This window comes from Microcaecilia unicolor, chromosome 2 (genome assembly GCF_901765095.1).
Source record: "Microcaecilia unicolor chromosome 2, aMicUni1.1, whole genome shotgun sequence".
Classification (NCBI taxonomy): Eukaryota; Metazoa; Chordata; class Amphibia; order Gymnophiona; family Siphonopidae; genus Microcaecilia; species Microcaecilia unicolor.
The window spans coordinates 645,065,026-645,079,569 of NC_044032.1; the positions used below are offsets into that span (position 1 = coordinate 645,065,026).

The following is a 14,544-nucleotide window of genomic DNA, read 5'->3' on the forward strand; positions in this document are numbered from 1 at the left end:
AAGTGTCGGCCCAGGACTGCAAAACGCAGAAAGCGTTGATGAGGAGGCCAGATGGGAATATGCAAGTAAGCTTCCTTGATGTCCAAGGATGCCAGGAACCCCCCTGCCTTCACTGCCGCTATAACAGAGCGGAGAGTCTCCATTCGGAAGTGTCCAACTTTCAAGGCCCGATTGACCCCTTTGAGGTCGAGGATAGGCCGTACAGAACCTCCTTTCTTTGGTACCACAAAGTAAATGGAGTAACGTCCCTTGCCAAGCCGATCTTCTGGCACCGGAACGACCGCACCCAGGCAGATCAGATTGTCCAAAGTCTGCTGAACTGCCACAGCTTTGACCGGAGACTTGCAGGGAGAGTGCACAAACCCGTCTCTTAAGGGTCGGCAGAACTCTAGCTTGTAGCCATCTCTGATGACTTCCAGCACCCAAGCGTCTGAAGTTACCCTGGTCCACTCGCCCAGAAACGAGGATAGGCGTCCTCCAATCTGCTCTGGGCCATGGACCAGGGCCCCGTCATTGGGTACGAGACCCTGGGGGAGGACCGGAGGAATCACCTCCGGGACGGCGGTCTCTGCGAAAGGAATGCTACTTGGGGGAGACGTTCCTTTTGAAGGAAGAGGGGGCAGAGGAGCCCGACTTGCCCGGGCGATACCGACGGGCTTCCTGAAACCGTCCTTTGGAGGAACCGGGGCGGGCACCACTGGCCCGAGCCCTGACCTCCGGTAACCTCTTGCCCTTAGACGTGCCGAGATCGGTCACAATCTTGTCCAGCTCGACCCCAAAGAGCAGCTTGCCTTTAAAAGGCAACTTAGCCAGGCGAGACTTAGAGGCGTGGTCAGCAGACCAATGCTTCAGCCAAAGCCAGTGCCGTGCAGAGACTGTCTGAGCCATACCTTTAGCCGAGGCTCTCAAGACATCATACAGCAAGTCTGCCAAGTAGGCCAAGCCCGATTCCAGGGCTGGCCAATCAGCCCTCAAGGAAGGATCCGAGGGGGAAGCCCGCTGCACCATCGTCAGGCACACCCTGGCCACATAGGAGCCGCAAACTGAGGCCTGCAAACTTAAAGCAGCCGCCTCGAAGGACGACTTTAAAGCCGCCTCCAATCTTCTGTCTTGGGCGTCCTTTAGGGCCGTGCCACCTTCCACCGGCAACGCCGTTTTCTTAGTCACCTTCAGGCAGAGGATAGAGGCGGGACATAGCCCTAGCCACTTTAAGGCTCGCTTCTGAGAAATCCCATTGAGCCGAAATCAAGGTGTGCATGGCTTCATGCACGTGGAAGGTTCTAGGCGGGCGCTTCGTCCCCAGCATAATGGCAGAGCCAGCAGAGGCTGAGAGAGAGACGTCCTCCGGAGAGGAAATCTTCAAAATGCTCATGGCCTGCACTAACAGGTTGGGCAAATCCTCTGAGCGAAAGATCCGCGCTGCAGAGAGGTCATCCGCTCCATCCGAGCGGGAATCCGTCTCCTCCAAGGAATCCCCAAAGGACCGTTGGGAGAACTCAGATACGCTGCCCTCATCTACATCAGAGGAGACAGAGTCCTCTAGGGCCTGAGAATCCACCCGAGGGCGTTTGCTTCCAGAGGCCTCAACCCCTTTATCAGACAGGGGAGCAGGGGCAGCGTTTTGCATAAGAAAAGCCTGATGCAGCAGCAAAATGAACTCAGTGGAGAAACCCCCAGACTGTGCACTTCTGCAGCCTGGGCCACGGCCCTAGACGCACACTCAACCGGCGCGCGCAAGAGCGGGGGAGAAACATGCTGCGCATCCAAAATGGCCTCCGGCGCGAAACTCCGAGAAGGAGCCGCGCGGGAAAAACGGCGCTTAACTTTTGCCGCTTTCTTGCCGTCGCCCGAATCAAGGGCGACCATAGCATTAACGTCTCCTACCTCGAGGGCGGCCCAAGAAGAAGCCGTCCGAGCAGAGTGGCCGGCCAAAACGGAGGGGGCAAGCAGCGAGGGATGGGCGCTTATGGCGGGAAAAACCGCTGCACCGGAGGAAGAACCGGGACACTGACCGGACTCCAAACTGACGCCCAAAAAAGGCGATTCAGGCTTTGAAACCCCCGCTAGACGCGCCCATGTGGTCCGGGGAGCGATTCTTCGCGCCCTCGCCCTCTGACGCCATAAGCCACGTGGAGACCGATCGGGGAACCCCCTGCCCGCTACAAAAGGTAAAAGTTACCTGCTTCTCGCTCCGAGCTGTAACGAACTGGTGTCCCAGTGAGCAGCTGCAATAAACGCTGATATAAACGTTGAAATAAACGCCCTTAAAGGACGTTCAAATTTTTTTTTTTTAACGGAGCCAGCGGGAGGGGGGAGAAAAGGAAGGACCTGGCACCACCAGGTTTGCACTTGCTCAAGAAGAGCCCTCAACCCCAGGTACTCAACAAAACCTAAGAATTAGGCTTGGAGACCTAGCCAGAGCTGCTGCTGTGTGTGACCACCACCTGCTGAGATAGAGAACATACTGAGGAGTTTCCGGCAGCACATGACCACATATAGGGAGGCAAAAGGATTGCTCTCTATCTCCACCTGCTGGTAGATGGACACAACCCACCAGTCTATGGATTGATCGGCATGATGATATGGAACATATTTTGCATAGCATGTCAGCATTTACAGCTGCTATCAATTACATAAAAATGCCAACCTTGCTTGTCTTGCAAAAATGAGTGCCGTGTTGCTGACTGATTGAGATTCAATTGTTAATCTTTGGCATGATTGTCATCTGTGTCTATACTGGCCTACCCTTTGCTACCTCTTATACTACTACTACTTGACATTTCTAAAGCGCTACTAGGGTTACGCAGCGCTGTACAATTTAACATAGAAGGACAGTCCCTGCTCAAAGGAGCTTACAATCCTGTTTTGTCCTTATTACCCTGTGTAGACACCTACTTCAAATTTAATCCCCAATCCCTTCTCCCTCCCAGCTATGCTCCTCTCAAACTCCCTATGTTTGCTATCCTTTCCCTAGAGAGGGTGTTTCTGTGTCAGGAGTACCAGGACTCAACCCAGTAATCCTGTGCTACAGAGATTAGTGACTTGTGATTGAGTCACAGTTTCTGCACAGCCTTGATCCAGTCCCTAGAGTCTTTGAGTAGAGGGAGTGGAAGAACGTTCACAATCTCAGAAGAAACCCACTGGAGGAAGGTTTTGATCACCCTAATCCAATGATTCTAGTTTAAAGCCCTATTCAGTAGATTAGTCAGTCTGCTGCTGAAGACACTTCTTCCCATCTCTGCTCAGCAGCCCTTGGAAAATCACCCCATGGTCCAGGAAGCCAAAATGCTCTCAATGACACCATCTGCACAGCCATTCATTCATCTCCAGAATGTGAGCTTCTCTGCCTTGGCCTTTACCCTCGACAGGGGGGATTGACAAGACCACCACCTGTGCGCCTATCTGCTTCACTCTCTCTCAGAGACATGATGTCATTTTTAATATATTTGGATGGTTACTTAGCAGTATCATTCATGCCAACATGGATGAGAAGGATCAGATGAATGCTAAGTCTCTAATATATGCAACAGGGTGGACACCCTGGAGGGTGTGAATGACATGAGGAAGGACCTAGCGAAGCAAGAGAAATGGACCGATATTTGGCAACTAAGGTTTAATCCCAAAAAATGCAGGGTTATGCACTTGTGTCGCAAAAATCCAAGGGAACGGTACAGTATAGGGGGTGAAGTGCTTCAGTGTGCGAAGGAAGAGCGGGACTTGGGGGTGATTGTGTCTGATGACCTTAAAGCTTTCAAACAGGTAGAAAAAGCGACGGCCAAAGCCAGAAGGATGTTTCGGTGCATAAAGAGAGGCATGACCAGCAGGAAAAAGGAGGTGATAGTGCCGTTGTATAAGTCTCTGTTGAGGCCTCATTTGGAGTACTGCGTGCAGTTCTAGAGACTGCACCTACGGAAAGATATAAACAGGATGGAGTCGGTCCAGAGGGCGGCTACGAAATTAGTAAGCGGTCTTGAATGCAAAAATTAGAGGGACAGGTTTATGAACCTCAACATGTATATGCTGGAAGAGAGAAGGGAGAGAGGAGACATGATAGAAACGTTTGAATATCTCAAGGGCATTTATGTACAGGAAGAGAGCCTTTTTCAAATGAAGGAGAGCTCTGGAATGACAAAGTTAAGAGGGAATAGGCTTAGGAATAACCTAAGGAAGTATTATTTCACAGAAAGGATGGTGGAGGCATGGAATGGCCTCTTGGTGGAGGTGGTGGAGTCGAGGACTGTTCCAGTATTTAAAAAGGCATGGGATAAGCATGTGGGATCGCTTAGGAACAGGAAGTTTTAGGGGTTACAGAGGATGGGCAGACTGGATGGGTCATGTGGTCTTTATCTGCCGTCATGTTTCTATGTTTCTATAATCTAAAAAACATACTGGTATGATGATCCTTAAGGACCAGGTTGAGCACCCTCTTCTGTAGACCACAAAAACAAAGAGAAAATGTGCATTAGTATGAACCCCACCCCCACGTAGACTTTCATTCATTACCCCTATATGTTAATCAATCAATGCAAATAATGTATTAACAGATAAGTTTTCTGCAATTGGTAGCAGCTACAATAGCAAAAATTTCCAGATGGCATAATTAAAACCTTACTTACTTTTAAATAGGGCCTTGTATTAATCTTATACTTGTTTTCACCTAACACGATTCATATGTAAAGATAAATTACAAAACATTACCTGCATCATCATGCGTCTTCTCACAGTATCAAAGGGATAGGACAGTATCCCGGAGAAAGTAGTCACAAATTGAGCAATGAAAAAGGAAATTATCATTGGGGTGTCCTTTGCACTGGGGAGCATTCCCTACAAAAAAAGATATCTTAACAAGATTTGCCACTTTTCATATGGGAATAATCTAAAATAACAGGAATTGTATGTCATAGAATTCTCAGTTTAGGTTTGCTTTTCAATATGTAAATTTCCACTTTTATTTTCTTACTTAAAATAATCAGACGTAAAACCTAAGCATTTCATATTTGATTCTTATTTTCATGGCTCTTTGGTGATACATATTTATAAATAAAGAACAATGGAATTTTCCTTTAAAATCAATATCTTGCTCCATTAATTCTCATACCAGTTTACATCTTGGAGTTGCTACTCCTTTCAGCCTGTACTCTAAACTTGATCTTCAACCCTCTGATAGCATCACTGTACCAGACATTTTTCACCTTATTTTTAAGAACTCTCCTAATGGTGAACCTCTGATCAAAAACTATTATGTCTCTTGCCGTGATCAGAAAATGTTTTTCACATCTAGTACAGTAAACAAAGGAGTGGGGGATAAACGAGGATTTCCACACAAAACCAGGGAGGATCACAAGGAATGCAACTGAAGATTTATTCAACAAGTATCATCACACAAAGGACCCAACATGGCCCGTGTTTCAGCAGGTGTGCCGCCTGCCTCAGGGGGCAATATCTACACATATATGAACAATCATAAATGTATGTAAATAGATATATAAATGAATACACATTAATAAAATGATGATGATGAAAGCATTTACTCATATGTATATATAAAACAATTCATTTACTAAATATACATAAAAACATGTGAATTAAAAAAAAAAGATAAATAAATAAATAAACAAACAATTGAATAAATAAAAAATTAAAAAATATGTAGGTAAGCTAATTGAGGATAAGTTTAGACCATTTAAACCCAGGAACAGAAAATTGCTGATAAACAAAAATATACGTAACTTGAAAATTCCAGAGCAATCAAACATTGTAAAACACTCTTAAGGACCCTGTTTACTAAGCCGCGTTGTAGGCGTTCAAACCTTTTAGCGCGCGCTAACGCTACAGCCACCCATAGGAATATAATGGGTGTTTCTATTGTTAATTACCGCAAGCTAAAAAGTTAGCGTGCCTACAGAGTGGCTTAGTAAAGAAGGCCCTAAGAGAATTTAAATTGTCTTGGCCATAAATATTGATAAGATCAAATGGCACAAACCAAATGGATGTTAAACGTGTCATAACTACCGCTCCATCTCCCTCCTACCCTTCCTCTCCAAGATACTTGAACGCGCCGCCGTTCACAGATGCTGCCTTGATTTTCTCTCCTCTCATGCCATCCTCGATCCGCTTCAATCTGGTTTTCGCCCTCTACACTCGACAGAAATGGCACTCACTAAAGTCTGTAATGACCTATTCCTTGCCAAATCCAAAGGTCACTACTCCATCCTCATCCTCCTTGACCTATCTGCCGCTTTTGACACTGTCAATCATAATTTACTTCTTGCCACACTGTCCTCATTTGGGTTCCAGGGCTCTGTCCTCTCCTGGTTCTCCTCTTATCTCTCCCACCGTACCTTCAGAGTACATTCTCATGGATCTTCCTCCACCCCCATCCCGCTCTCTGTCGGAGTTCCTCAGGGGTCTGTCCTTGGACCCCTTCTTTTTTCAATCTACACCTCTTCCCTGGGCTCCCTGATCGTATCTCATGGTTTCCAATATCATCTCTATGCCGATGACACCCAGCTTTATCTCTCCACACCAGACATCACTGCGGAAACCCTGGCCAAAGGATCAGCCTGCTTATCCGACATTGCTGCCTGGATGTCCAACCGCCACCTGAAACTAAACATGGCCAAGACCGAGCTCATTGTCTTTCCACCCAAACCCACTTCTCCTCTCCCGCCACTCTCTATTTCAGTCGACAACAGCCTCATCGTCCCCGTCTCATCTGCCCGCAACCTCGGAGTCATCTTCGACTCCTCCCTCTCCTTCTCTGCCCATATCCAGCAGACAGCCAAGACCTGTCGCTTCTTTCTCTATAACATCAGCAAAATTCGCCCTTTCCTCTCTGAGCACACCACCCGAACTCTCGTCCACTCTCTCATTACCTCTCGCCTTGACTACTGCAACCTACTCCTCACTGGCCTCCCATGTAGCCATCTATCCCCCCTTCAATCCGTTCAGAACTCTGCTGCACGTCTTATCTTCCGCCTGGACCGATATGCTCATATCACCCCTCTCCTCAAGTCACTTCACTGGCTTCCGATCAGGTACCGCATCCAGTTAAAGCTTCTCCTACTAACCTACAAATGCACTCAATCTGCAGCCCCTCATTACCTCTCTACCCTTATCTCCCCTTATGCTCCTACCCGAAACCTCCACTCATAGGACAAATCCCTCCTCTCTGCACCCTTCTCCACCACCGCCAATTCCAGGCTCCGCTCTTTCTGCCTCACCTCTCCCTATGCTTGGAATAAACTTCCTGAGCCCATACGCCAAGCCCCCTCCCTGCCCATCTTCAAATCCTTACTCAAAGCCCACCTCTTCAATGTCGCCTTCGGCACCTAACCATTATACCTCCATTCAGGAAATCTAGACTGCCCCAATTTGATTGTCTGCACATTTTGTCCATTAGATTGTAAGCTCCTTTGAGCAGGGACTGTCCTTCTTTGTTAAACTGTACAGTGCTGCATAACCCTAGTAGCACTTTAGAAATGTTAAGTAGTAGTAGTAGTAATAAACAACCAGGAGACATTAAAAGCATGGAGGTTGGAGAAGGCACTATACACATGAAAGAGTAAACAATTGGTGGAAGCATTTTCATAAATAACCCCCCAAAAAGGGGGTGCTGGTTAGACCTAAAAGAAGGAGGACAGACAAAAGAAGGAGCACTAGTGAGCAGCTATATGAATAAAGAACGCTAATCTTACCAATATGCTGCATGAAAGCAGACTGCAGCATGTATCGTTTGCAGAAAGCCAGTACTGTTTATGCCGATACTGTGAGAATGCTGATACTGTGAGAACAAAAATAAAAGTGTACAAAAAATATGTAACCAACCAATGAGACCCATAAAAAACGCATTACAATGCCTAACTGGCAATAAAGCGAAGATACTTACCTGTAGCAGGTATTCTCTGAGGTATTCCACATCGGCCTAGGATCGGACGTTTTGCTAGCAAAAATCTTCCAGTGTCTTCTGGCGCGTAAGTGGCGAGCGCCGCGCACCGCGCATGCGCAGACTGGTTTCCCGCCCGTCGCATAAGGACCTCAGTGTAGTCCAAAAGCAAGAGAAGAACTGTACATGTCAAGCCTCATAGATTTACCAACCAGGAATTCTACTAGATCATCACGTACATTCCTGAATCTCCACTACCCCAGCTGCAAAGGTCTAAAATATAAACTAACATATGCATCCAGTTTCTCCTACATAAAGCACACAACTATGGAATGCACTACCCACAAAAGCAACACACGACATAACTAATTTCTGAAAATTACTAAAAACCAACCTATTTAACAAGGCATACCACAAAGATCCATCCTAAATACCAGAGAACAAATTTCATACCAGAACTGCACAAATGGAACTCTCAATCCCTGACTGTTTAAGCTAATTTATCACAATTGAACTTTAACCCAATACCTTTTATGTTTAATTACAAAAAATGTATTCTCTTTACTTGATTGCCTAATCCATTCTGTCACCTGCTTTATAACTCTGTATTTCTTCATTCCGGAATTGGTGATCGCCATTACGGAACAATGTAAGCCACATTGAGCCTGCAAATAGGTGGGATAATGTGGGATACAAATGCTACAAATAAATAAATAAAGGGAAGGAGGGCGGGTTTGTGAGAACAATCAGCCTGCTGTCCTCGAAGAATACCTGCTACAGGTAAGTATCTTCGTTTTCTCCGAGAACAAGTAGACTGCTTATTCTCACACTTGGGGTATCCCTAGCTGCCAGGCTCACTCAAAACAATGAACATTGGTCAATTGGGCCTCGCAACGGTGAGGACATAACAGAGATTGACCTAAAAAGAAACACAACTGAGAGTGCAGCCTGGAACAGAACACAAAAGGGCCTAGAAGGATGAAGTTGGATTCTAAACCCCAAACAGATTCTGCAGCACCGACTGCCCAAACCGACTGTCGCATTGGGTATCCTGCTGTAGGAAGTAATGAGATGTGAATGTGTGGACTGATGACCACGTTGCAGCCTTGCAAATCTCTTCAATAGAAGCTGACTTCAAGTCAGTCACTGACGCAGCCATGGTTCTGACATTATGAGCCGTGACATGGCCCTCTAGAGTCAGTCCAGCTTGGGCATAAGTAAAGGATATGCAATCCGCTAGCCAATTAGAGATTGTGTGTTTTCCAATGGCGACTCCCCTCCAGTTGGGATCAAAAGAAACAAACAACTGGGCGGACTGTCTAAAGGGCTTTGTCCGCTCCACATAAAAGGCCAATGCTCTCTTGCAGACCAAGGTGTGCAAAGTGCTTTCGCCAGGGCAGGTATGAGGACGGGGAAAGAATGTTGGCAAGACAACTGACTGGTTCAGATGGAACTCCGACACCACCTTCGGCAAGAACTTAGGGTGAGTGCGGAGGACTACTCTGTTATGATGAAACATGATATAAGGTGCATGCACTACCAGGGCTTGGAGCTCACTGACTCTACGAGCTGAAGTAACAGCCACCAAGAAAGTGACCTTCCAGGTCAAGTACATCAGATGGCAGGAATTCAGTGGCTCAAAAGGAGCTTTCATCAGCTGGGTGAGATCCCATGACACTGGTGGAGGTTTAACAGGGGGCTTTGGCAAAACTAAACCTCTCATGAAGCGAACAACTAAAGGCTGTCCAGAGATAGGCTTACCATCTACACGTTGATGATAAGCACTAATTGCACTAAGGTGAACTCTTACGGAGTTGATCTTGAGACCAGACTCTGATAAGTGTAGAAGGAATTCAAGCAGGGTCCATGTAGGACAAGAAAAAGGATCTAGGGCCTTGTTGTCACACCAGACAGCAAACCTCCTCCATTTGAAAGAATAACACTTTTTCGTGGAATCTTTCCTGGAAGCAAGCAAGACTCGGGAGACACCCTCTGAAAGACATAAAGAGGCAACTTCTAAGCTCTCAAAATCCAGGCCGTGAGAGCCAGAGACTGGAGGTTGGGATGTAGAAGCAACCCTCGTTCTGGGTGATGAGGGTCGGACAACACTCCAATCTCCACAGTTCTTCGGAGGACAACTCCAGAAGAAGAGGGAACTAGATCTGACGAGGCCAGAAGGGAGCAACCAGAATCATTGTTCCGTGGTCTTGCTTGAGTTTCAGCAAAGTCTTCCCTGCTAGAGGTATGGGAGGATACGCATACAGAATGCCTGTCCCCCAATGTAGGAGAAAGGCATCTGACGCTAGTCTGTCGTAGGCCTGAAGTCTGGAACAGAATTGAAGGACTTTGTGATTGATCTGAGTGGCAAAAAGATCTACCAAGGTGGTGCCCCACGCTCGGAAGATCTTGTGGACAACGCCCATGTTTAGCGACCACTCGTGAGGTTGCATGATCCTGCTCAACCTGTCGGCCAGACTGTTGTTTACGCCTGCCAGATACGTGGCTTGCAGAAACATGCTGTAACGGTGCGCCCAAAGCCACATCAGGACGGCTTCCTGACACAGCGGGCGAGATCCGGTGCCCACCTGCTTGTTGGTGTAATTCATAGCAACCTGATTCTCTGAATCAGAATGATCTGGTTGGACAGCCGATCTCTGAAAGCCTTGAGAGCGTTCCAGATCGCTCGTAATTCCAGGAGGTTGATCTGAAGACCCTTTCCCAGAAAAGACCAAGCTCCTTGAATGCAAAGCCCGTCTACATGAGCTCCCCACCCTAGGAGGGATGCATCCGTCGTTAACACTTTTTGTGGTTGAGGAATTTGGAAAGGACATCCCAAGGTCAAATTGGATTGAATGGTCCACCACTGAAGGAAACTGCAAAAGTCGGTGGAGAGATGGATCACATCCTCTAGATCCCCTGTGGCCTGGCACCACTGGGAAGCTAGGGTCCATTGAGCTGATGTCATATGTAGGCGTGCCATGGGAGTTACATGAACTGTGGAGGCCATGTGTCCTAAGAGTCTCAACATCTGCCGAGCTGTAATCTGTTGAGACGCTCGAGCCATGGACACTAGGGCCAGGAGATTGTCTGCCCTTGCCAGGGGAGGATAAGCTCGAGACGTCCATTTGTCCAACTAGAGCTCCAATAAACTCCAATTTTTGAAACGGGACAAGAAGGGACTTGGGATAATTGATCACAAACCCCAGTAGCTCTAGCACTCGAATAGTCATCCGCATGCACTGTAAAGCGCCTGCCTCCGAGGTGCTCTTCACCAGCCAATCGTTGAGATAAGGGAACATATGCACTCCCAGTCTGCTTAGCGATGCTGCGACAACAACCAGGCACTTTGTGAAAACCCTGGGCGCAGACGCAAGGCCAAAGGGCAGTACACAGTACTGAAAGTGCCGAGTTCCCAACCGAAATCGAAGGTACTTCCTGTGAGCTGGGATTATCGAGATGTGGGTATAGGCATCTTTTAAGTCCAGAGAGCATAGCCAATCGTTTTCCTGAATCATGGGAAGAAGGGTGCTGAGGGAAACCATCCTGAATTTTTCTTGGACTAGGAATTTGTTCAGGGCCCTTAGGTCTAGGATTGGGACGCATCCCCCCTGTTTTCTTTTGCACAAGGAAGTACCTGGAATAGAATCCCAGCCCTTCTTCCCCTGGTGGAACGGGTTTGACCGCACTGGCCTTTAGAAGGGCGGAGAGTTCCTCTACAAGTACCTGCTTGTGCTGGGAGCTGTAGGACTGAGCTCCCAGTGGACAATTTGGAGGCATGGATTCCAGATTGAGGGTGTATCCTAACCGGACTATTTGAAGAACTCACCGGTCAGAGGTTATAAGAGGCCACCTTTGATGAAAAAATATTAACCTCCCTCCAACCGGTAAGTCGTCCGGAACGGACACTTGCACTGTGGCTATGCTGCACTGGAGCCAGTCAAAAGCCCACCCCTTGTTTTTGCTGGGGAGCCGCAGGGGCCTTAGGCACATGCTGTTGACGAGAACGAGCGTGCTGGGATTGAGACTGGGTAGGCTGCCGAGAAACAGGAGTGTACCTACTGTCATGCTTCTCGTGGAACCTCGGGTTTAGTGAGCCCTTGGGCCACTGCCGAAGGGCAGCAGCAGCAGGAGGAATCACTCCAACACAGACAAGGCAGAACAGACGTACCAGCAACTTCAGGACTGGAACTACCAGGCAAGGACTGCAGCTGAGGCAACGCAAGCTGGAGCAAGCAGGACAGGAATTCAGCCCAAACTTCACCTGCACCTGGCCGCTTTTCACCAGGAGTTGAGCTCCTGGCTGCAGGTGGCCGGAAGGACTTACTGGGCAAGGCAGGACTGCAGGAACAGCAGCCGGCTGGCGAACAGCAGGAACTTCCAGAAAACACACCGGGGTTCCAGGCAGGCAACAAGCAGCAGAAAAAAGAACAGAAAACAAGCCGGGTCTGGGCGGGCAGCAGACAGAAGAATAACCAGGAGACAAGCAGGGTCAAAGCCACAATCAGGAAATAGCACAGCGGAACTGCAACAAACTCTCACCAAATGAAACTCCTCTGAGAACCTCTGTTGCAAGGCAAACTAGAGACCTTCCCAGGTGGTTAATAAAGGCAGCATACAAGGGAGTTCACCAGGTACGGGTACTGCTTAGTTCCAAAAAACTCCCAAAACTATCTGGAAGGCTGGAAGATCCGAACTGGACCAGAATATCTTCTGGAACATGGGAACGGTAAGCCATCAGTTCAAAGCAGCCACCAGGTCTAACCACCGGGGGGCGAGGTGACTGAGAGCAAGGAACCTGGGCACCACCGTGACAGTACCTCCCCCTCAAGGCATTCCCGGACTTCTCGGGAGGTCTGCATTTCCCTGGATCTTCTTGGTGGAATTGGCTGACAAGTTTAGGTGTGTCACTAACGTCCAGTTCATTAGGCACGGAACTTGAGATGGCTGGTTGAAGGTGAGACTGGGCTTTGTCTACAGAGCTGGGTTGAGTGCCCGGCGCTGGAGTAGAGCTACGGGCTAGACTTCCGATTCTTAGCTCTCCGGAACTCAGGATTGTCCTGAAGCTTAGGACCTGGGGTCGGCTTCGTATGTAAGGTGCGGGACCCCCGGTCCCAAGGAGTTGTCCTAGAACCCTTGTTGGCCGGACTCTGGAGCCTGGGCACATTACTGGATTCTGCTTGGCACTGGCTGATCTTGGGCAACGCACATGCGCAGGTCAGCCCCCTCGTAAAAGTCTTAGAGTCCTGGGAGTCACTAATATCCGTCCATGCATCTGAGTCTTGGTCCGGCTGTTCACCGACCACACTATCGGTGTCAGGGATAAAACAAAGTTTTCTGCATGACTCGCCCCAGTCCAATATCTCACCCTTTCCCCAGTCCAGGATCAGATTGTGTCTGTAGCCATGGAAGACCCAATACAATGGTCTGCACTGCTGAGGGAAGGACATATAGAGAGATGTCCTCCCTGTGATCGCCAATCCATAAGCTCACGGGAACCGTTTGAGTGTTTACATATCCTTGAATGCTTCCATACACTGAAAAGAGCGGGAAGGTCTTAGGTAATTCTTGTGTCGGAATGTTAAGTCGATGGACTAGAGACGCGGCTATAAAGCTTCCACCCACCCCAGAGTCCAGGAAGACCTCAGTATGCTCCTGTCTGTGACCTAGGTCAAGCACTGCTGACATTAAGAACTGGGTACACAGAAGGTCAGAAGATTGACAGATTACTGTGCCTGCAGTCAGACTTGGTCCCAAGGATCTGGGTTTCTGTGGACAGTTGACCGCGTAGTGTCCCGTTTCACCACAATATAGGCAAAGATTGAGGGTCTGCCGCCTCTGTTTCTCTTGAATCGTGAGAGGAGTATGACCTAGTTGCATGGGTTCTACTGGTGGTTGAGGGGGAACCTCCTGCGGACGAGGAGTCTGTGGTAACACTTGATGGCTAGGTGTCTTAATACCTATCTTTTCTATGGAATGCCGTTCTCGGCCACGCTCCTGGAATCGAATATCAATCATATTACAAATCTTGATTAGCTCATCCAACCTGGTGGGAAGTTCACATCCAGCCAGCTCATCCTTAATTTGCAATGCCAATCTTTGCTAAAAGGTCACAATCAGACTTTCCTTGTTCCAGGCTAATTCAGAAGCCAAGGTGCGGAACCTGATCGCATAGTCACCCAGGGGCTATGTTCCTTGCTTGAGTCTCAAGAGTGCAGAAGTTGTGGAAGTAACCTTCCCAGGCTCTTCAAAACTTGTTTAAATTGATCCAGGAATCCCTGGAGATCATGAAGCATCGGACTGTCCTTCTCCCAAAGAGGGGACACCCAAGCTAATGCTTGACCGGACAACAGAGACATAACGTAAACTATCCGGATTCTCTCAGTGGGGAAATCTTGGGACTAGAGCTCAAAGATTATTTCACACTGGTTGAGAAAACCTCTACAGTCTTTGGGACTGCCGTCATATATAGGTGGTGATTCCAGACAGATCCCTGGCGTGGCCGGAGCTCTTGCTGATGCTGGACCTGAACCTGAAGCATCCGCTGTTGTCTTTAGGGATGCCAACATAAGTCTCTTGAGCTGATCCATCCGTGACCCCAGGGTGTGGAGGGCATTAGTATGCTCCTGCAGCGCCTGCATGATGACTGATCCCTCCGAGCT

The 14,544-nt window shown here is 48.2% G+C and overlaps 1 protein-coding gene across 1 annotated transcript in view; it reads right to left on the reverse strand.

Moving 5' to 3' along the window:
• The window catches only part of SLC25A31 (solute carrier family 25 member 31), a 98,870-nt gene that overhangs the window by 4,804 nt on the left and 79,522 nt on the right, over positions 1–14,544 (reverse strand). The window contains exon 5 of the mRNA XM_030191754.1: positions 4,699–4,824. Coding sequence (XP_030047614.1) covers positions 4,699–4,824 — 126 coding nt within the window. The remainder of the gene's footprint in view (positions 1–4,698; positions 4,825–14,544) is intronic.